General features: G+C 34.4%; 1 protein-coding gene across 11 annotated transcripts in view; it reads left to right on the top strand.

Moving 5' to 3' along the window:
- Positions 1-21,607, top strand: part of Kiaa0586 (KIAA0586 ortholog) — a 133,194-nt gene that overhangs the window by 33,579 nt on the left and 78,008 nt on the right. For 10 of the 11 annotated variants that reach the window (XM_071608002.1, XM_071608001.1, XM_071608000.1 and 7 more), the window contains 8 exons: positions 473-596; positions 4,105-4,237; positions 4,845-5,065; positions 12,203-12,275; positions 13,857-14,087; positions 15,121-15,295; positions 18,144-18,338; positions 19,610-19,797. In XM_071608002.1, coding sequence (XP_071464103.1) covers positions 473-596; positions 4,105-4,237; positions 4,845-5,065; positions 12,203-12,275; positions 13,857-14,087; positions 15,121-15,295; positions 18,144-18,338; positions 19,610-19,797 — 1,340 coding nt within the window. The remainder of the gene's footprint in view (positions 1-472; positions 597-4,104; positions 4,238-4,844; positions 5,066-12,202; positions 12,276-13,856; positions 14,088-15,120; positions 15,296-18,143; positions 18,339-19,609; positions 19,798-21,607) is intronic. The other variant, XM_071608003.1, reaches the window with a different exon arrangement.

The raw sequence follows: 21,607 nt of genomic DNA, 5'->3' as shown, positions 1-21,607 counted from the left end.
AAAGAAAAGAGGTTTATTTAGCTCCTGATTCTGAAAGTCCAAGAGCATGGTGACTTATATGGGCTTGGCCTCTGGTGAGAGCCTGCTGGTTCTTGACATGGTGGAGGGCATCACATGGCACAAAAGGAAGCTAGTCAGAGAGAGCTTGGTTTTATAATGAACCCACTGCCTTGAAAAACCTGGTAATCCATTAATACATGAATGGATTAACTCATTCATGAGGACAGAACCCTCCTGACCCAATCACCTCCCAAAGTTCCTGGCTCTCAAATACCAATAACATATAACTTTAAGGATTAAGTTTGTAATGCCTGAAATTCAGGGGACACATTAAAACCATTGCAACTGTGGAGTGAATTAAGTAGATAGTCATAGAAGCAGATTTAGGCCAGAGTACAGACATAGTGAGATGTTATGTAAAGGAGAAATTAATTAATATTTGGAAAATGATACTATATTTTTTCTATTACAGGAAATGTAAAACTGTTGGAACAGATTTTGAATAATAATGATTCTTTGATAAAAAAAAGTGAATTGTTAGACATAACCTCACTAACTAGGCCGACAGTGGAATGGAAACTTGAGGAAAAAAACAGGTAAAAATAAGAAATTGGAATGCAAACTAAACTAGAAAGAGTTTTCTTCATATTTCTAAAGTTTATTTAAGAATATTAATAAATTATTGTTTTTAAAAATTATCTTAAATTTAGATACTATTTTCTGATTCTAATGTATCTTTCTCTTTTTCTATAACATAGTAGGACAGGGAATGGGTTGTGAGTATAGAAGAAATGAGGACAGCTATGAGAATGATGTGTTTGATGTTGTTATAGAAGGGACATATAAAGTGTCATTGTACTATTTTTACTTATGTGTATGTTTGAAATTTTATGTAAGAAAGATTTTTTTATAAATCAAGTAAATCTTGGCCATAATTATATTTCCCTTCTATATCATGAAAACTACAGTAATAAAAATTTAAAAGAGCCACAACTGGAGTATTTTTATGTAAATATATTGTACAATTTTAATTTATTTACATTTAATGCACTTATTGATATTTATGCCTGCCATATTGCTATGTATTTCCAACATGTTTCAGATCTTTTATTCCACCACTCTTCCATTAGTGCTTTCTTTTAATTAAATAGATATTTTCTAGTGTACTATTTTAATTCCTTTGTTTCCTTTACTACATTTTTTGTAGTAATGTAGTTATTTATTGGTTATATAGGAATTAAAATTGACATATTAGTTCAAAACAAACTAGTTCAGATTAATATCAATTTAATTTCAGTAGTATTAAAATTTTTCTCCAATGTCTGTCTTCCCTCCCCCTTTTTTCCACTATTGTCAAATTATATTTTGATCAATTATAAGCCCTTCTATACAGCTTGATAACTTAAAATTTATACAGCTGTTTTTTGATTCAGAAGAGCATAATAAAAATAGATGTTATATTTTTGTACATATATAATTGACCTTTATTTGTACCCTTTGTTTCTTCTTATTGATTCATGCTAGAATCTAATGTCTTTTCATTCTAAAGGACTTTCTTCAGTATTTCTTGTAGGTTGGGTCTTTTTTAAAAAAATATATTTTTATTTGTAGATGGACACAACACCTTTATTTTTATGTGGTGCTCATCTCACATGTGTGCCTTCCACATGCGAGATGAGTACTCTACCACTGAGCCAAAATCCCAGCCCCGTAGGTTGGGTCTTCTAGCACTGAATTCTCTGTTTTTGTTTATATAGGATTGTTTTTAGTTTCTCCTTCAATTATTCTTGTTTGTTTGTTTGAACATAAATTTATTTTCTCACATTTGTGGAGGCTAAAATCTAAAATCAAGTTGCCAACAGGGCTGATTTCTTCCGAGACTTCTCTCCTCAGTTTGTAGATGGACTCCCTCTTTTTTTCTTCTCGTGGTCAACCCTCTGTGTACACATGCATGCCTCTGTTATCTTCTCTTTCACTTTTGAAGGATAGTTTTGCTACATATAGAATTTTTGGTTGGCATTTTTTTTTTTCCTTTTAACACTTCAAAGTATCATCTTACTTCCTCTGGACTCTTACATAAAGACTGATTAAAAGCCAGGTGTTAATCTTTTTGAGGATCTTTTGTAATATGATGAGTCACTTTTCTTTTGATGCTATTCAGATTTTCTGTTTGCTTGGGATTTTGGACAGTTTCCCCATGATGTATTCAAGTATGGATATCTTTGAGTTTATCCTATTTGAAGTTTGTTGAGCTTTTTAGATGAGTAGATTAATTTTCATTATACTTGGAACATTTTGGCCATCATTTGTTTCTTTTCTTTTTTTCCTTTTTTCTTTCTGTTTTGATGATAATAATTTAGATGCTATTTTCTGATTCTATTATTGTTTTGCTAGCAAAGGAGAAACACAGGGACTCCTGTCCCAGAGTTGGTGATTTTTGGACCATCATTTCATTGTATATTAAATAGTATCAATGATATGTGTGATGATATGCTTGATGGTATTCCATAGGTCTCTGAGGCTCTGTTAATTTGAAATTTTCAATTACAGAATTTATATTTGTGTTTTTTTTCTTTCTGGCAAGACTTCATTCTTAAATTTAACTTTAATTTTTTGAATAGGTTTCTTTAGTAATAGCTGATTTATAATCTTTACCTAGTTAGTATAATATCTGGGATTTCATAAGGACAGTTCTACTGACTGTCTTTTTTCCTGTGTTTGTGCTTTTTTTTTAAAAAAATTTCTGTGTGTTTATCAAAATTTTTGTTGAAAACTAGACATTTTAAATAATACAGTAAGGCAACACTAGAAGTCAGTGTTGTTTGCTGTACTGGGAATTGTTGTTCATACAGCTGGTTATTTAGTTACTTTCCTGGACTAATTCTGTAAAGTCTGAATTCTTTGTCATATGTACTCACTGAAGTCTCTGTTTTGTGAACTTAGTCTGCCAATGATTGGAAACAAATTTATTTATCTTGATAGTTCAAGGTAAGTAAATTTGTAAATAAGTAAATAAGTCTCTTTATTTTCATGAATGTACGTGTGCATTTATTTTTTATGAATCTGTCTTAGCCTTTACTTCCTACTCGCAGACAGCCTCAAAAGCAGTCAGATGTGAGAGAGCTGGACCTTCTTAGGTTTTTTGGGGTGTGTATATAGCCCCATATATGTGTACTATCTTCAATATCCCCAGGAATATGGTGGAGCTTACTCAAACTCCACTATGGATGTCTCATTCCTCATTGAAGTTTTTTGAAGTTCATTGTCCACAGTCTTGTTTGCCTCAACTTATATCAGTATCTCAGGCAGCTGAGATTTTAACAATTTCTACTTTTAAAAAAATGCTCTAAGGATAGAGTTTCTTACTGAGCTTCTGAGTTAGGTCAAATAAAGCCAAACACAATGAAGGAGATTTTTAGAGGACCTCCAAACCTGTTATAACCTTTTAAGTTGTTGTAAGGCCATAGTTTTCAAGGCTACCACAGAGTTGAGGAAAAGGTCCTGATAATGAATTAAGTTAAAGTTATACCATAAACTTTACTGATCTTTACTAAGAATCAGCCATTTATTTCTTGCATAAATGATCCTCGGGTTATTGTAAGCCTTTCTTTAATTTTCAAAGTTCTGAAATAAAATTGACTTTTTTAAAAAAATATTTTTCTGTTGTTGATGAACCTTTATTTTTATTTATGTGTGGTACTGAGAATTGAACCCAGTGCTTCACACATGTGAGGCAAGTGCTCTACCACTGAGCTACAACCCCAGCCCCTAAAATTGATTTTGATGTCAGTGTTCTCGTTGCTTTTATGGAAGAGTGACTTTTCAGAGTTCTTTCTCCACCTGTCTGGAAATACTTCTGAATGTTAGTTTCTTGAGAGTAAAACCCTTTTCTGCTCTTTTCCTATGATACCTAAATATTTCTGGTAAGATTAATTTTGTCTCTTATGATTTCTTGTGTTTCATATATTTATCACATAACTGGTTAATTACATGATACAATTTTGGTAGAACATCATTTATTAAAGTATACCTAAGAATGTACCAAAAGTTCATGTAATCAGTTGTTTATTGAATTTATGAGAACTTGGGAAACTTTTCTTCTAGCATTGGAACTCTTCCTTCTCAAAGATTTCCATCCTGTGAAGATCTAGGCACATCTAAAATGACTATGCACAAGTCTAATGATGTTCTTCATGATCGTGGCCAAAAGAAGAAAGAAACAAATGACATGCTCCAGGTAAAGTGGGAATAGTGTTAAAATTGATGATTAGCAAGGTAAAAATTGTGAAGGAATAAAAAAGTTATGAAGACAAATCAGGAGGAAGGATGAAGATAAAGGTCTGAAAAAACCAAAAACATGGCAGCCAAGTCTATTCCCTTTAAACTTGTTTTCAGAGGCCTTCACCAAATGATTTTTACTTACTACTCTTTGTCCAGACAGAGCCACATGGTTATCTGTGGCTTTCCAACTTCTGTTGGAGAGGGAGAAAAGGAGAAAGAGAGCTGTGAATGGCTCTTGTTTTTCTAGTCCACAGTGTCTTGGCAAGTGTCAGCCAACTTGCTCTTATTTTGTTTAGCTGTCTTCAGCAATAGAACTGTCATTGGCCACTGGACTGCCTAGCATTGCTATGGATATCCCATCTCTGTTTGACACTAACATTTGTATTCCTAAATGGGAAAAAATTAGTGCCATATATTCTCTTGTACCTCTTCAGTTTGACAGATTGAGTCTGAAGAACATGTTGGCATGGTTTATGGCCCCAACAGTAGTAATAGATCTTATTTGGATTAAAGTAATCAATGTAAGTTTAACATGGTAATTTTTTTCCCTTTTTTCTTTTAAGCAGAAAGACTTGCCAATTATGATGAGGCTTGCTGATCTTCCACAGAATTCTGTTAAGCTTCAAACAGCCAATACAACAAGATCTGTATTGAAAGATGCTGAGAAGATTTTGAGAGGAGTACAAAACAATAAAAAAGTACTTGAAGAAAACCTAGAAGCCATTATTCGTGCAAAAGATGGAGCTGCTATGTACTCATTTATCAATGCTTTATCCACAAATAGGTGAGGCAGGATATTTGCATCCCAAAGATATTTGTGAAGCTTCCAGTTCTGTTCCATAAGTTTTTTCTAAGCATATCACTTTGTTTAATGTGTTTTGATATTTAGAAGTAGTTCTTTAATGCCTTTGAAGATATAGAACTTATTATAATGTTGGAATTTGGATATATACATGATAGGAACACTTTTTAAAAAATTTATTTGTTTAATTTTTTAACATGACAGCAGAATGCATTTAAATTCTTAGTACACAGAGCACAGTTTTTCATGTCTCTGGTTGTACACAAAGTAGAGTCATATCATTCATGTCTTCATACATGTAGTTAGGGTAATGATGTCCATCTCAATCCACAACCTTTCCCACCCCATGCTCCCTCCCTCCCTTCACCTTTGCCCTATCTAAAGTTCCTCCATTCCTCCCATGCTCCCCAGACCCCCAGTATGAATCAGCATCAGCATATCAGAGAATACATTCGGCCTTTGGCTTAGTATGATATTCTCCAACTCCATCCATTTACCTGCAAATGCCATGATTTTATCTCTTTTATTGCTGAGTAATATTCCATTGTGTATATATATCACAGTTTCTTTATCCATTCATTTATTGAAGGGCATCTAGGTTGGTTCCACAGTTTAGCTATTGTGAATTGTGCTACTATAAACACTGATGTAGCTGTGTCACTGTAGAAGGCTGTTTTTAAATCTTTTGGGTATAAACCGAGGAGTGGGACAGCTGGGTCAAATGGTGGTTCTATTTCAAGTTTTCCAAGGAATCTCCATACTGCTTTCCATATTGGTTGTACCAATATGCAGTTCCACCAGCAATGTATGAGTGTGCCTTTTTCCCAACAGCCTCCCCAGCTCTTATTGTATATGACAGCAGAATGCATTACAGTTCCTATTACACATATAGAGCACAATTTTTCATATCTCTGATTGTATACAAAGTATATTCACACCATTCGTGTCTTCATACATGTACTTAGGGTATGATGTCCATCTCATTCCACTGTCTTTCCTACCCTCTCCCTTTCCTGTCTGCTCCCTTCCCCTCCCATCCCTTTGCCCTATCTAGAGTTTGTCTAATCCTCGCTTGTTCCCCCTCCCAACCCTACTATGAATCAGCCTCCTTGTATGAGAGAAAACATTTGGCATTTGTTTTTTTGGGATTGGCTAACTTCACTTAGCATTATATTCTCCAACTCCATCCATTTACCTGTAAATGTCATGATTTTATTCACTTGTATTGCTGAGTAATATTCTGTTGTATATATATATACCACAGTTTCTTTACCCATTCAGCTACTGATGGGCATCTAGGTTGGTTCCACAGTTTAGCTATTGTAACTTGTGCTGTAATAAACACTGATGTGGCTGTATCCCTTTAGTATGCTGTTTTTAAGTCCTTTGAGTATACACTGAGGAGTAGGACAGCTGGGTCAAAAGGTAGTTCCAAGTTTTCCAAGGAATCTCCATACTGCTTTCCATATTGGCTGTACCATTTTGCAGTCTCACCAGCAACATATGAGAGTACCTTCCTCCCCACATCCTCGCCAACACTTATTGCTGTTTGTATTCTTAATAGCTGCCATTCTGATTGGAGTGAGATGAAAGAGAGTAGTTTTTATTTGCATTTCTCTAATAGCTAGAGATGTTGAACATTTTTTCATATATTTGTTGATTGATTTTATATCACCTTCTGAGAAGTGTATGTTCACTTCCTTGGCCTATTTATTGATTGGGTTATTTATTTATTTTTGGTATTAAATTTTTTGTGTTCTTTATAATATCCCAGAGATTAGTGCTCTATCTGATGTGCATATGGTAAAAATTTGCTCCCAAGCTGTAGGCTCTCTCTTCACCTCCCTGATTGTTTCTTTTGCTGAGAAGAAGCTTTTCAGTTTGAATCCATCCCACTTGTTGATTCTTGATTTTTATTTCTGATGCTATAGGAGTCTTGTTAAGGAAGTCGGGGCCTAATCTGACATGATAAAGATTTGGGCCTTCTTTGTCTTCTATTAGGCGCAGGATCTCCGAACTAATTTCTAGGTCCTTGATCCACTTTGAGTTGAATTTTATGCATGGTGAGAGATAGAGGTTTAATTTCATTTTGTTGCATATGTATTTCCAGTTTTCCCAGCACCATTTGTTGAAGAGGCTATCTTTTCTCCAATGTATGTTTTTGGTGCCTTTGTCTAGTATGAGATAGCTGTATTTATGTGGGTTTGTCTCTGGGTTCTCTATTCTCTACCATTGGTCCACCAGTTTATTTTGGTGCCAATACCATGCTGTTTTTGTTATTATTGCTGTGTAGTGTAGTTTAAGGTCTGGTATAGTGAGTGATGCCACTTGCTTCACTTTTCCTGCTAAGGATTGCTTTGGCTATTCTGGATCTCGTATTTTTCCAGATGAATTTCATGATTGTTTTTTCTATTTTTATGAGGAATATCATTGGGATTTTGATTAGAATTGCATTAAATCTGAATAGTGCTTTTAGTAGTGTGGTCATTGTGACAAGATTAATTCTGCGTATCCAGGAACAAGGAAGATCTTCCCATCTTCTCAAGTTTTCTTCAATTTCTTTCTTTAGCGTTCTGTAGTTTTCATTGTAGAGGTCTTTCACCTTTTTTTGTTAGGTTTATTCCCAAGTATTTTTTTTTTGAGGCTACTGTAAATGGGGTAGTTTTCCTAGTTTCTCTTTCAGAGGATTTGTCACTGATATACAGAAATGCCTTTGATTTATGCGTATTGATTTTATATCCTGCTACTTTGCTGAATTCATTTATTAGTTCTTGAAGTTTTCTGGTGGAACTTTTTGGGTCTTCTAGGTATAGAATCATATTGTCAGCAAGTAGTGCTAATTTGAGTTCTTCTTTTCCTATGTGTATCCCTTTAATTTATTTTGTCTGTCTAATTGCTCTGGCCAGTGTTTCACGAAGTAAAAATAGAAGTGGTGAAAGAGGGCATCCCTGTCTTGTTCCAGTTTTTAGAGGAAATGATATAATTTTTTTTTCCATTTAGAATGATGTTGGCCTGGGGCTTAGCATAGATAGCTTTTATAATGTTGAGATATGTCCCAGTTATTCCTAGTTTTTCAAACATGAAGGGGTGCTGTATTTTGTTGAATGCTTTTTCTGCATCTATTGAGTTGATCATATGATTCTTATCTTTAAGTCTATTGATATGATGAATTACATTGATTGATTTCCATATGTTGAACCAACCTTGCATCCCTGGGATGAACCCCACTTGATTGTGGTGCACTATGTTTTTGTATTTGATTTGCCGGAATTTTATTGAGAATTTTTGCATCTATGTTCATGAGAGATATTGGTCTGAAGTTTTTTTCCTTTAATGTGTGTTCGCCTGGTTTTGGAATCAGGGTGACGTTGGCCTCATAGAATGAGTTTGGAAGTACTCCCTCTTTTTCTGCTTCCTGAAATAAATTGAAGAGTATTGGTATTAGTTCTTCTTTAAAGGTGTTGTAGAACTTGGCTGTGTATCTATTTGGTCCTGGGCTTTTTTTGGTTAGTAGGCTTCTGATGGGATCTTCTATTTCATTACTTGAAATTGATCTGTTTAAATTGTGTGTGTATATCATCCTGATTCAATTTGGGCAAATCATGAGACTCTAGAAATTTGTCAGTGCCTTCGATATTTTCTATTTTATTGGAGTACAAGTTTTCAAAATAATTTCTAAGTATCTTCTGTATTTCTGTAGTGTCTGTTGTGATATTTCCTTTTTCATCATCACATATGTTAGTAATTTGAGTTTTCTCTCTCCTCTTCGTTACATGACTAAGGGTCTGTCAATTTTATTTATTTTTTCAAAGAATCAACTTTTTGTTCTGTCAGTTTTTTTCAATTGTTTCTTTTGTTTCAATTTTATTGATTTGATTTTAAGTATTTCCTGTCTTCTACTGCTTTTGGTATTGATTTGTTCTTTTTCTAGCGCTCTGAGATGTAATGTTAGATCATTTATTTGTTGACTTTTTCTTCTTTTAAGGAATGAACTCCATGCAATGAACTTTCCTCTTAGTACTAAATACCTTCAAAGTGTCCCAGAGATTTTGATGCATTGTTATCTGTGTTCTCATTCACCTCTGAGAATCTCTTAATCTCCTCCTTGATGTCTTTTGTAACCCATTGTTCATTTGGTAGCATATTATTTAGTCTCCAGGTGTTGGAGTAGCTTTTATTTTTTTATCTTATCATTGTTTGCTAATTTCATCCCTTTATGATCTGACTGAATGCATGTTAGTATCTCTACTTTTTTGTATTTATTAAAGAGTTGCTTTGTGGCATAATATATGGTCTATTTTAAAGAAGGATCCATGTGCTGCTGAGAAGAAAGTGTATTCACTTGTTGATGGATGAAATATTCTATATATGTATGTTAAGTCTAAGTTATTGATTGTATTATTGAGTTCTGCAGTTTCTTTGTTTAGATTTGTTTGGATGATCTTTCTGTTGGTGAAAGAGTTGTATTAATGTCACCCAGAATTATAGTGTTGTGGTCTCTTTGACTCTTGAACTTGAGGAGAGTTTCTTTGATGAATGTAGATGCTCCATTCTTTGGGGCATATATATTTATTCTTGTTATGTCTTGTTAGTGTATGGTTCCTTTGAGCAGTATGTAATATCCTTCTTTATCCCTTTTGATTAACTTTTGCTTGAGGTCTACTTTATTTGATATGAAGATGGAAACCCTTGCTTGTTACGGTAGTCCATATGAGTGGTATGTTTTCTCCTAACCTTTCACCTTCAGTCTGTGGATGTCTTTTTCTATGAGATGAGTCTCTTGAAGGCAGTATATTGTTGGGTCTTTTTAAAAATCCAATCTGCCAGTCTATGTGTTTTGATTGATGAGTTTAGGCCATTAACATTCAGGGTTATTATTAAAACATCATTTGTATTCCCGCTTATTTTTTAAAAAATTTTTTATATTTAACTTGAATTGGTTTCTTCTTTGATTGTTTTTCTTTTAGTATAGTACTTCCCTCTGCTGATTTTCATCATTCTTTTTCATTTCCTCCTCATGGAATATTCTGCTGAGTATTTTTCTGTAGTTTAGTCTTTCTTGTTGTAAATTCTTTTAACTTTTGTTCATCTTGGAAAGTTTTAATTTTATCATCAAATCCAGCTAATATCCAGCTTAATTTTGTTAGATATAAGATTTTTGGTTGGCATCCATTTTCTTTCAGAGCTTGGTATATGTTATTTCAGGATCTTCTAGCTTTCAGGGTCTGAATTGAGAAATCTGCAGAGATTCTTATTGGTTTGCCCTTATATGTAATCTGATTCCTTTTTCTAGTGGCTTTTAATATTCTCTCCTTATTCTCTGTTTTCATTATAATGTGCCTTGGTGTAGATCTGTTGTGATTTTGTACATTTGGTGTCTTGTAAGTCTCTTATATTTGACTTTCCAATACATTCTTCATGTTTGGAAATTTTTCTGATATTATTTTATTGAATAGATTGTTAATTCCTCTGGTTTGTAACTCTACGCTTTCCTCTATCCCAATAATCCTTAAATTTGGTATGAATTCTTTTTTTTTTTTTTTAAGTTTTCAGTGGGCACAACATCTTTATTTTATTTTTTTTATGTGGTGCTGAGGATCGAACCCTGCACCCCGTGCATGCCAGGCGAGCGCGCTACCGCTTGAGCCACATCCCCAGCCCCTGGTATGAATTCTTGAATGTTTTGTTCATGATTTCTCATCATCTTCACTGTGTGAACTTTATTTTGACGATTATATATTTTGTCTTCATTCGCTGAGGGTTCTGTCTTCCAAGTGATCTAATCTGTTTGGGTTCTTCCTATTGAGTGTTTTTTTTTAAATATTTTTTTCGTTGTGGATGGACATAACACCTTTATTTTATTTGTTGTATGTGGTACCGGGCATCAAATCCAGCTTCATGAATACTAGGCAAGCGCTGTAGCACTGAATCACAACCCCCGCCCCTCTATTGAGTTTTCAATTTGGTTTATTGTTTTCTTTATTTCAAGGATTTGTTTTTTTCTTTTTTTTCCCCTAGAATCGCTATCTCCTTATTGAAGTATACTTTTGCTTCCTGTATTTTTTTTATGTAGCTCTTTATCGAAATGATCTTTTGTTGCCTGTATTTAATCTCTTATATCATCCTTTAATTCATAGAACATTTAAATTATGTACATCCTACACTCCTTCTCTGTCATTTCTTCTGCTGTGCTGATCATGGATTCTAATAATAGTTTAGAATAATAATTGGTTTGTTTGGGGCACTTTATTCCCTGGTTTTTTCATGTTCATGTATCTTCCTTTCTATCACTGTGGATCTGAGGTATTACGTTTTTACCCTACAGACTTATCTTGTTTCTGCAGGATTCCAATGCCTCTCCTTGATATTGCTTCTAGGCCCCAGCCGGTGTCCCAAGCTGGGAGTTATCCCAACTAAAGATGGTGACAAAGGCATCTCAAGCTGGAGGTGGTTGCTTTCAGAGATAGGGTTTTAGGTCAGGTTGGGCTGGGGTGGTGACTTTGGATGACATGTTCAGAGATGCAGCTCTGTAGAGTGCAGTGTTGTAGCTGGCAGCTGTCTCCAGACCCTGTCCGGTATCCCCAGGTGCAGGCTACAGTGTGTAGGGGACTATGGCAGTGGTTGCAGTGTCCCAAGGTAGAAGTGACTTGAGGAGTCCCATGTAGGTAGATGGGGGTCCCCACAGGACTGGCAGCCGGAGGTCCTGCATGTGGCCCCCATGTTTCCTGTGTGGGAGTGGTGGCTGTGATTCCTACGTGGGAGAGCAGCTGGGAGTCCTCTAATAACTAGCAGAGAAACAGTATTGCCACTACTTGAATCCCAGGTCACGGAGTGACACAGAATGCATCCACCCTCTAGCCCGCCATCTTGGATCCAGTAATACTTTTTATTGATGGAAATTTTCCCTCTTATCATTGGAACACATCTTCTTTACTTCTTTTCAAACATTTGTCCTTCAAACATTTAATGAAAACTAAATACCACTAGTTTTTCCTTTTCAGATGAAAGAGATTGAGCTACACAGTAGATTTAGAACTAGTTAAGAATGATATTTGATTTAGGTCCTGTTCTCAGGGCATTAAGTATTAATTTGAGAAAATTCCTTTTTCTCTTTTTTAGAGAGATATCAGAGAAAATTAGGATCAAAAAGATAGTAGATGAATGGATTAAAACTATTTCGGCAGAAATTCAGGTATGTTTTGGTAAAATTTAAAATTAAGTTGAATTTTCAGAATGTAGCATTAATTCCAGTTTATAATACTTTTTCTCAAAATATTCTTTACATCTGAGTTCACTGAAAATTCTTTATTTCCCTTTATCACTGTATTTACTTAGAAGTGATAATTTTGTTTTTTTATTTTATTTAAAATTTTTTTTTGTAGTTGTAGATGGACAGAATGTCTTTATTTTATTTGTTTATTTTTATATGGTGCTGAAGATTGAACCCAGTGCCTCATGCATGCTAAGAAAGCACTCCCACCACTGAGCTACAGCCCCAGCCAGGGATAGTTTTATTTAACAAATGTTTTATCTTAAAAATTATATTGTGACTCTTATCTGGAAAATTGTTGGTCAGTAAATATGAGTAACTTGATAAAAAATTTAGCAAAAGCATTTAGAAAAGATTTATATTTGCAAAGATGTTTTCAAGACAGCATATTTAGAAGCATTGGCTCACTATCATAAAAATAGCAAAGTTACTTAAAAGGGACAGTTTTTTCCAATTTCCAAGATGACTAAGTGTACAGAAGTCACTTCCAGATAGAAAAACAGTACCTTCTCATATCCACAGAGGGCATGGTATATCTTTGGTGTCAGCATTGAAAAGTCTGGAAATCGTTTTTATTGGGGGCCAGTAATAGGAAATTATTTAAGTTTTATATGTTTAGAAAGAGCAGAACAAGACAGAATATTCTGGGGTTTTTTGTTTGTTTTGTTATGTTTTTATCTTGGAGGGCAAGGTGGTTTTTTTTCTGACTGTAAGAAGTACTTACCTGCTTATCTATAGTGGTAAGAAGGTAAAGTGTCAGTCCGTTTTTAGAGCAATAAACATGGAAATACATTTTTAAACTTTCTTATGTTGAAGTATATATCTCTAATATAGTTTTGAAGATTTATATTTACATTATATTTATATGATGCCTCAGAAAAAAAGTCGAAAGATTCAGAATCTAGTTCTGGCTTTGTAGCCAACTGATAATATATATTCCTCTATTGCTATGAATTCTGTGTAAAATATTTATCTTAGTTTTATTATAAATTAAATTTACTAAATTCCTATGGTTCAAACATCAAAAATAATAAAGTTGCTGGGTGCAGTGGCACACTCCTGTAATCCCAGTGACTTGGGAGAACCGAGCAGGAGGAGAACCGAGCAGGAGGATCACAAGTTGGAGAGCAGCCTCAGCAACTTAGTGAGGCCATAAGCAACTTAGCAAGACCCTGTCTCAAAATAAAAAATACAAAGGGATGTGGATGCAACTCCTTGGTAAAGCACCCCTAGGTTCAATCCCCAGTACAAAAAAAAGAAAGAAGTTTGTAATGAAAATTTACCCTTCTATCCCTATATCTCATCCCCCTTGCTCCATAAAATACTAGTCATTTTAATTTTTTGTTTATTCTTCCAGAGATTTTTTTTTTATTCATGTGTAAGCCAGTATTCTTTCTTTTAAAAGCATTTTAAACTGGTAAACTATATAACAACAAACAATTTCTGGTGTGAGAGCATTACTATTTTTGTAGGTTTAAGTAATTTTAATTTTGTTTACCTTAGGATGAATTGGCAAGAAAAGATTATGAAAAAAAGAGATCTGATCTTAAGAATCAAAGGACCAAGAAAGCTCAGAATATGAGTAAAGATACTAAAACCAACACAAAAGACAAAACTGTGAACAGGCCTATAATTCCAAGACAGCATTCTCAAAAACAAATAGAGGAACATTTTAGAAGTCCACCTATGAGGAGGAGCATGCCTGCTTCAGGTGTACAGAAAGAAAGAAAAGAAGTAAGATCCTAATCTGGTTTTGTGACATAAATGCTGCATTATAATTATTTCCTTTAAGATATATATAAAGAATTTATGAATAATGAATTAAACATGAAGATGTTTTTAAAATACAAAGCACCATACAAGTGTAAACTGTCTTTACACTATCGACATTTAAGGTTTTGAATTCATAAAGTGGAAGGTGTTATACAAAATCTGCTTGTTGTTCCTTTCTTTTGAGATGTCGTACTTACTTTTTAAATATTTTTTAAAAGGTAGGTCTTGCTGTGTTTACCTATACTGACACCAGACTCCTGAGCTGAAGTTGTCCTTCCTTGGCTTCTGAGTAGCTGGGACTACAGGCCCATGCAACCACACCCAGCTTTTCAGGCCTCATACTTAGAATCTTAGCATTAAAGTCATGGCAGGTTACCTAGAGATCATCTAGCTCCCAAACCAGATGATATCAAAAGTGTGTTTCATCTTTGTGTTTGTGTGGTTTGTTTTTAAATTTACTTTTGGTGCTTGGTGAGTACAAGTCATGGTAATAGATGTTATAGTGGGAATTTTTGTGTGTGCTCTAACTAGGCTTTAATTTTCTTAAAGTCAAATGTAGTTTGTTGGGCAGATCAGCAAAGCATCTAGTTCTTGCCACTTAGTAAATATTGGATAAATGCTGCCTTTCTGTGGCATTTAGATATGGTTGAAAGTGGGGTCAGGGATGTATGAAGACTAGGTTTGTTGTATTTTATTGTACTCGAATATAACAAATATGTAAAATGTATTTAAACATTTATTTTTGGTGCTGAAGATATATTAGTTATGTAAGAATTTTTGTGTTTATTAGGTAGATGAAATGTGTATTTAAATTTTGTGCTTTTTAAACGTACATTTGAAAATTTCATCCAGAGTTTAAGAGCTATTTAAAATACAGGATTTTTCTGACCTGTATTCTTATTATAGGGCTTGAGCTAGCAAAAGGAGGCTCTAGAAAAATGAGGCGTTTGATGTCTACTTTTTTCTGGTGACTTTAATAATTTTATATTCATAGGGGCATTTAAAATCAACCACAGTGATACAAGATGATGATTATATGTTACAAATATATGGAAAACCTGTTTATCAGGGTCATCGCAGCACTCTTAAAAAAGGACCATATCTCAGATTTAATTCTCCATCTCCTAAGTCCAAACCGCAGAGACCAAAAGTAATAGAACGAGTTAAAGGTAAGGACCCCTCATTTTTTTTTTTATTGGTTGTTCAAAACATTACAAAGCTCATGACATATCATCTTTCATACATTTGATTCAAGTGGGTTATGAACTCCCATTTTTACCCCAAATACAAAATGCAGAATCACATTGGTTATACATCCACATTTTTACATAATGCCATATTAGTAACAGTTGTATTCTGCTACCTTTCCTATCCCCTACTATTCCCCCCTCCCCTCCCCTCCCATCTTCCCTCTCTACCCCATCTACTGTTGTTCAATGCAGTCGCCCTCATTTTTTTTAATCTTTTTTTTATGGTATCAGTTTAATATGGCTTGCTTTTTGTTTCTTATAAATATAGTTCAAATTATATAATGCTTAGGGATGGAAAAATAATTCTTTCTAGAGACTTGGGAAGAAATGGATGAGAACTTAAAAGATGCAGAAGATAGGAATAAGTGGGAAGAAAGGTAGTACTAGATGATATTTTCAGATAAGGCATCATAAAATTTTAATTTAATTTTTTTTTTAGTTGTAGTTGGACACAATACCTTTATTTTATTTACTTATTTTTATGTGGTGCTGAGTATCAAACCCAGCGCCTTGAACGTGCTAGGCCACAGCACCAGCCTCAAGGCATCATAAAATTTTTATTTAGGGGATAATGAGTCTTGAACAATCCAAATTATAATCTAGGAAAAGTAGGCATTTCCTTGAAGACCTTGGTCCATCATGTTTTTATGAACGGAAAGATCAGCCACCATATGCTGTTTATTATTGTGTAGTATTTACAGGCCCCATTGAAGTTTTGTTTATTCTCAGAGAACCTTAGGTAGCAAGGGTGAAAATGTTTTTGTCTCTTTTGTTCACAAATAAAACCATGCTCATTTATCACTCCACATTTTGACTCACAACAACCATTTCACTGGTACCCTTAAATATAACTTAGTTAAGTATTGACTGTTGACTGTGGTTACATTTTGAAGTTTTTCAGCTTTACTTTAGCAATCAATAAGCTATTTTGACAATATGTGATAATTAGTGAGTACCAACCCATTTCCTTTTTTTTCTAGAAGTTGGAGCTGTGACAACTACTTTAGTTCTCTCTTTTTTTTTCTAAAAGTTATCTTTTATGATGTGAAGTTATTTACAAATTATACTGGTATTATTTTAGTAAACATATAGCTTATGTTTAGTAAACATATAGCTTATGTTACCCCAACCCTAATGTTTCCTATTATTTATTGGAGACTTACTATTAAATTATAAAAAAATTAAGTAAAATAAAAATATATTATATTTGGAGTTTTGAAAGCCTTCTCAAAAAATAGCTTGAGATTTTAAAATACTTTCATATCAAAAATATGAAATGGGGGGGTACCAGGGATTGAACTCAGGTTCAACCACTGAGCCACCTCCCTGGCCCATTTTTAATTCATTTGGAGACAAGGCCTCACTAAGTTGCTAAGGCTGCCTTTGAACTCATGATCCTCCTGCCTCAGCTTCCCAAGCCACTGGGATTACAAGCATGCACCACTGTGCCCATTCCAAAAGTAACTTTTTCAGTAATCCTTTTAATGTAGAATTGAGTGAGCCAGTGGACACATGGTCATTCTGAGGCTTTGCTGCTAGCTACTCCTCTCCCTGGAGAGCTTTTCCTTCCTTCAGACACTCATGGGGCTCCCTCTTAGTCCCTTCCACTTCTGCCTTAGATGTTATCTCCTCAGAGAGGTCTACTGGCCATCCTATCCAAGAGCTGTCTCCTGTCCTTCCTATTTTTTTGCCTTACCTTACTGTTCTTCATAGCATAACATAACTCTTACGTTATTTTTTTATTTATTGTTTTCCTTACTATACTGTAAGCTCTGTGAGTACAATTGGTTTATCACCTTCAGATTCTCTGTGTATGGAACAATGCCCAACACTTATTAACATATTAATGCTGAACATATTCATTCAATAGAATGAACGAATATCAAAGATGTAAAAGTATGGTAAAATTTTTCTTTTTGGAATCATAAACAAAGGAAGTTTTAAAAAATCTAGATGTATAAACCCACCCATGTGTTAAAAATAAAAATTTATAATAATGCCAGGAAAGTTTTAGAAAGTAGTTTAGTCTCTTTTTCCTTGATTTTCTTTTCTTTTGTTTTGGTACTGGGGATTGAACCCAAGGGTACTTTACCATTGATCCACATTCCCAATCCTTTTTATTTTTGAGACAGGGTCTTTTTGTGAGGTTGCTGAGGGCCTCACTAAATTGTTGAGGCTGGCCTAAAACTTAAAATCCTTTTGCCAAGTGACTGGTTTACAGGCATGTTCCACCATGCCTGGCTTCCTTGTATTTTTAACTAGACGGGGTGGCAAACTATGGTTTACAGGTGAGCTGTTTTTATAAATATAAGTTTTATTTGAACATAACTATGTTCATTCATTTACTTACTACCCATGGCTGCTTTCCTGATATATCAACAGAATTAAATAGTTGTGACTGAGACCACATGGCCAACAAGACTGCATTATTTACTCTCTGGCAATTTAAGATGTTTGCCAACCTTGGGTCTATAGGTTTCTTCTGCTTTGGGGCTCTGTAACTCCTTATTAAATGGAATGAAATATTTCTGTAAAGAAGAGTTACTGTATTTCCAGATGGTTAGATAATAGATATTTAAGTAATATTTTTATTTTTATTTTTTAAAATATTTTTTAGTGTTGACGGACCTTTATTTTATTCATTTATTTATATTCGGTGCTGAGAATTGAACCCAATGCTTCACACATGTGAGGCAAGCACTCTACCACTGAGCCACAACCCCAGCCCCAAGTAATATTTTTAAATATCTACTGTTGATTATTATAGGCACTAAAGTAAAATCAATAAGAACACAAACTGACTTTTATGCAACAAAATCTATGAAGATGGATTCTAAGATACAACATCCCATTACTACAGCACCTCATGGTGATCAGCAATATTTGTTCAGCCCAAGCAGAGAAATGCCTACTCTTTCAGGTACACTGGAAGGTCATCTAATTCCTATGGCAATTCTTTTAGGTAAGAACCAACAAAATATGTAGGTGAATTTTAATTAATCAGAACTGTTATTGAAACTATAGTCACTTACCTTTTCCTGTATGTGTTGTTTTTAGATGTGGAGAGGGCCTCAGTATCTTCTGCTATATAATAGCAATCTGAAATAAGGGATTCCTGCCATAGTTTCACTCACAGGAAACTTTTTTTATTCTTTTGACATTTGATAGTACATGTCATAGATGAAGTGAAACTTTATAATATGTCTATATATGTCATTGACATTCATAATAATTCAAGAATTAGGAAACCTGATTGACTTGTTAATTTTGTTATGCTTTTAAAGTACTTTAAAGCACTTTTATGTACTTTTGTACTAGGCTGGGATAAGTAGAAGTCATGTAATTATGTATTATAAGCTGATAGTTGTTATTTACTTATTTGAGGTTTCTGGTCATCATGTTAAAATTGAACAAATAATTTTTGCTGTTCAAATCTAATTAGCTTTTTTTTCCTTTTGGTGCCATTGCCATTTTGTCTTAATTTTGATGGATGATTTAAATATGAAATTTTTAAATATAAGAGTTATTTATTTTTTATGGTGCTGGACATTGAACTCAGGGTCTTGTGTATGCTAGGCAAGTGCTCTAACTAACGTTGAGCTGTATTCCCAGCCCAAGAATTTTTTATTTTTGATGTTATGATTAATGACATGTCAACTTGACAGCTAATGTGTGTTTAAACATGCCTTCTAGTATAATAATAGCTAACATTTTTAAAGCTTAAGCCCTTTATATATGTTCACTCATTTAACACAATAAATAGAGCACTTGGTGTAATATACCAGTTTTATAGGTAAAAAACCTAGGTACAAAGGGGCTAAGTAGTAATTTGTCAAAGACTATACAGGTAGAATGGAGCTAAGATTCAAATCCAAGCATTCTACTTCAGAGTTTGTGCTTTTAATGAGTATATCATACTTTCTCTTAACTTAGAAATGTAGAAAACAAGTGGGATTTTGAAAGGAAAGCTGAGAAATCTGGGGCAATATGTGGTAATATTAGTGCCTAGCAGACTTTGTTTTGAGAGTTAAATTAAATAGTACATCTAAAGTGGTTAATGCTGATAAGTATCTCCACTGCTAAAAGGATGACATGGCATTTAGACAGTGGTGATGATAGAGGGAGAGGAGTGCTTTCCTTTCGTGCAAGAAAACAGCCATAAAATCCAGACAGTGGGTTGTTTCTTTATTTTTTGAAACAATTGACTTTAGTTTTTTCCCCTAAACTTCTTAGGACAAACCCAAAGTAATAGTGATTCCATGAGGCCTACTGGAGTAATGGCAAACAAGCCACACCCTATAACTGTGACAACTTCTATTCCTCCATCATTTCGAAAAGCAGAAACTGGGATAAAGAAACCCAACATAGCAGTTGTGGAAATGAAGTCAGAAAAAAAAGATCCTCCTCAACTTTCTGTACAGGTATGCCACAGTACATGAGCAGAAAATTTTAAGGCAAAATCTTTGGCTTAATATGTACTTATAATCCATTATAATACTTCATGAGAACTTTGCTTTCATCATGGCTCCTTCATTCTTTAAAACTGTGATGTTAATATGATGTCCCTATCCTTGTTGTGTATGATTTAAACTACTTTTAGGCCAATGACTTGTATACAGGTGACTTGACAGTATCCGGAGGGAACAATTGAGTAGTATATTATAATTAATTTAAAAAGAATGTTGAGATTTATATAATACTTCAAACTTTATGCAAATATATAAGAAAAGTTGAATGAATGTAAATATAACTTTCTTTTTGTGGCACCAGGGATGGAACTCAGGGCCTCGTACATGCTAGGTAAGCACTCTATCACTAAACTATATCCCCAACCCTTTTTTTCCTCACAGTGCTTGGGATCAAACCCAGAGTCTCAAGCATGGCTAGCAAATGCCCTACCCTTCCCGAGCCCTTCTTATTTTGTTTTGAGACAGGTTCTCCCTAAATTGCCCAGGCTGGCATCAAAATTAAGGTCCTTCTACCTCAACCTCCTGAATCACTGAGATTATAGGTGTTTGCTACCACTCCTTGCTAGATAGAACTTATTTTTATATTCAAGTTATAATGTATAATTTTAGTGAAATTCTAATTTAAAAAATACTCATGATTTTTTTCTTTCTTGAACCATAGGATCATCATTTGCATATCTGAAACAATAAAGGGTTTAGAAAAGTTAAATGTTTGAGTACTGATTCAATATAACAAGACTTCAGAATTAGCCTTGGGTATTTAAAAATAATGTAATGTGATAGAGACTTCATTAATCAGTGGGAAATAGAATTCATGTGACTAAAGCAATGCACTTATAATTGACTTAACTCAATTTTAGAGTTTGAATTCCTATTGCAACTAGCAATTGAGTTCTGAATAACCGGACAGCTAAAGTTTAATTACATAATATAAAAAAATCAGAATTTTTACAAAGCTGAAGCTAAGTATAGCTAGATATGAGGGAAAAAAAACCCTAGATATGATAGAAAATTAGATTTGAATCTGTAAAATCTAAAGGTTTTATATTTTTTAAAAAATCTAAATAAAAAATAAAAAGGAAAACAACATACAGTGAAAACATATGAAAGAAAATAGTAGTGAATAATTAATTCAAAAATATAAAGACCTTTATGAATCAATAAGAAAACATATAGGTCTAAATCCTGAAATATTCAAAGGCCATGAATAAGAGTCTATAAAGGAGGAAATACAGCTAATCATCAAGGAAATTAAATTTTGCTAATAGCCAAGATAATGCAAAATAAAATAATAATACACTTAACTGTTACTAAGCCGGGCATCGTGGTGCCCACTTATAATCCCAGTGGTTGGAAGGCTGACGCAGGAAGATCGCAGGTTTGAAGCCAGCCTCAGCAATGTAGCCAGGAGGCTGTAAGGAACCTAGTGAGGTCCTGTCTCTAAATTAAAAATAAAAAGGGTTGGGGATGAGTGGTAGGGTACAGAGGTGGGGTTACTCAGAAAGTGACACATAACTTCCACTGTTGCCCAGTCCCCTCCAGAGGGGATGAGGACCCTGGCCCTCTGTCTGCCACCCGTACCAACAGCAGCACCAGGTCTGTGTGTCAGGACCAGCTCCTCCCCTCAGCAGAGCAGCTGGAAGCAGTGCTCCCACCAGCACACTCTCTGGCCCAGCCGCCAGCCGGGTCTCACTATGGTAAGGATGAGTGACAGGTTGAGTTCAAAGTCCTCCAAGCATCAGTGAATAAATGAATATGAGGA

Source organism: Marmota flaviventris, chromosome 2 (genome assembly GCF_047511675.1).
Source record: "Marmota flaviventris isolate mMarFla1 chromosome 2, mMarFla1.hap1, whole genome shotgun sequence".
Lineage (NCBI taxonomy): Eukaryota > Metazoa > Chordata > Mammalia > Rodentia > Sciuridae > Marmota > Marmota flaviventris.
This window is presented reverse-complemented; position numbering and strand designations above follow the sequence as displayed.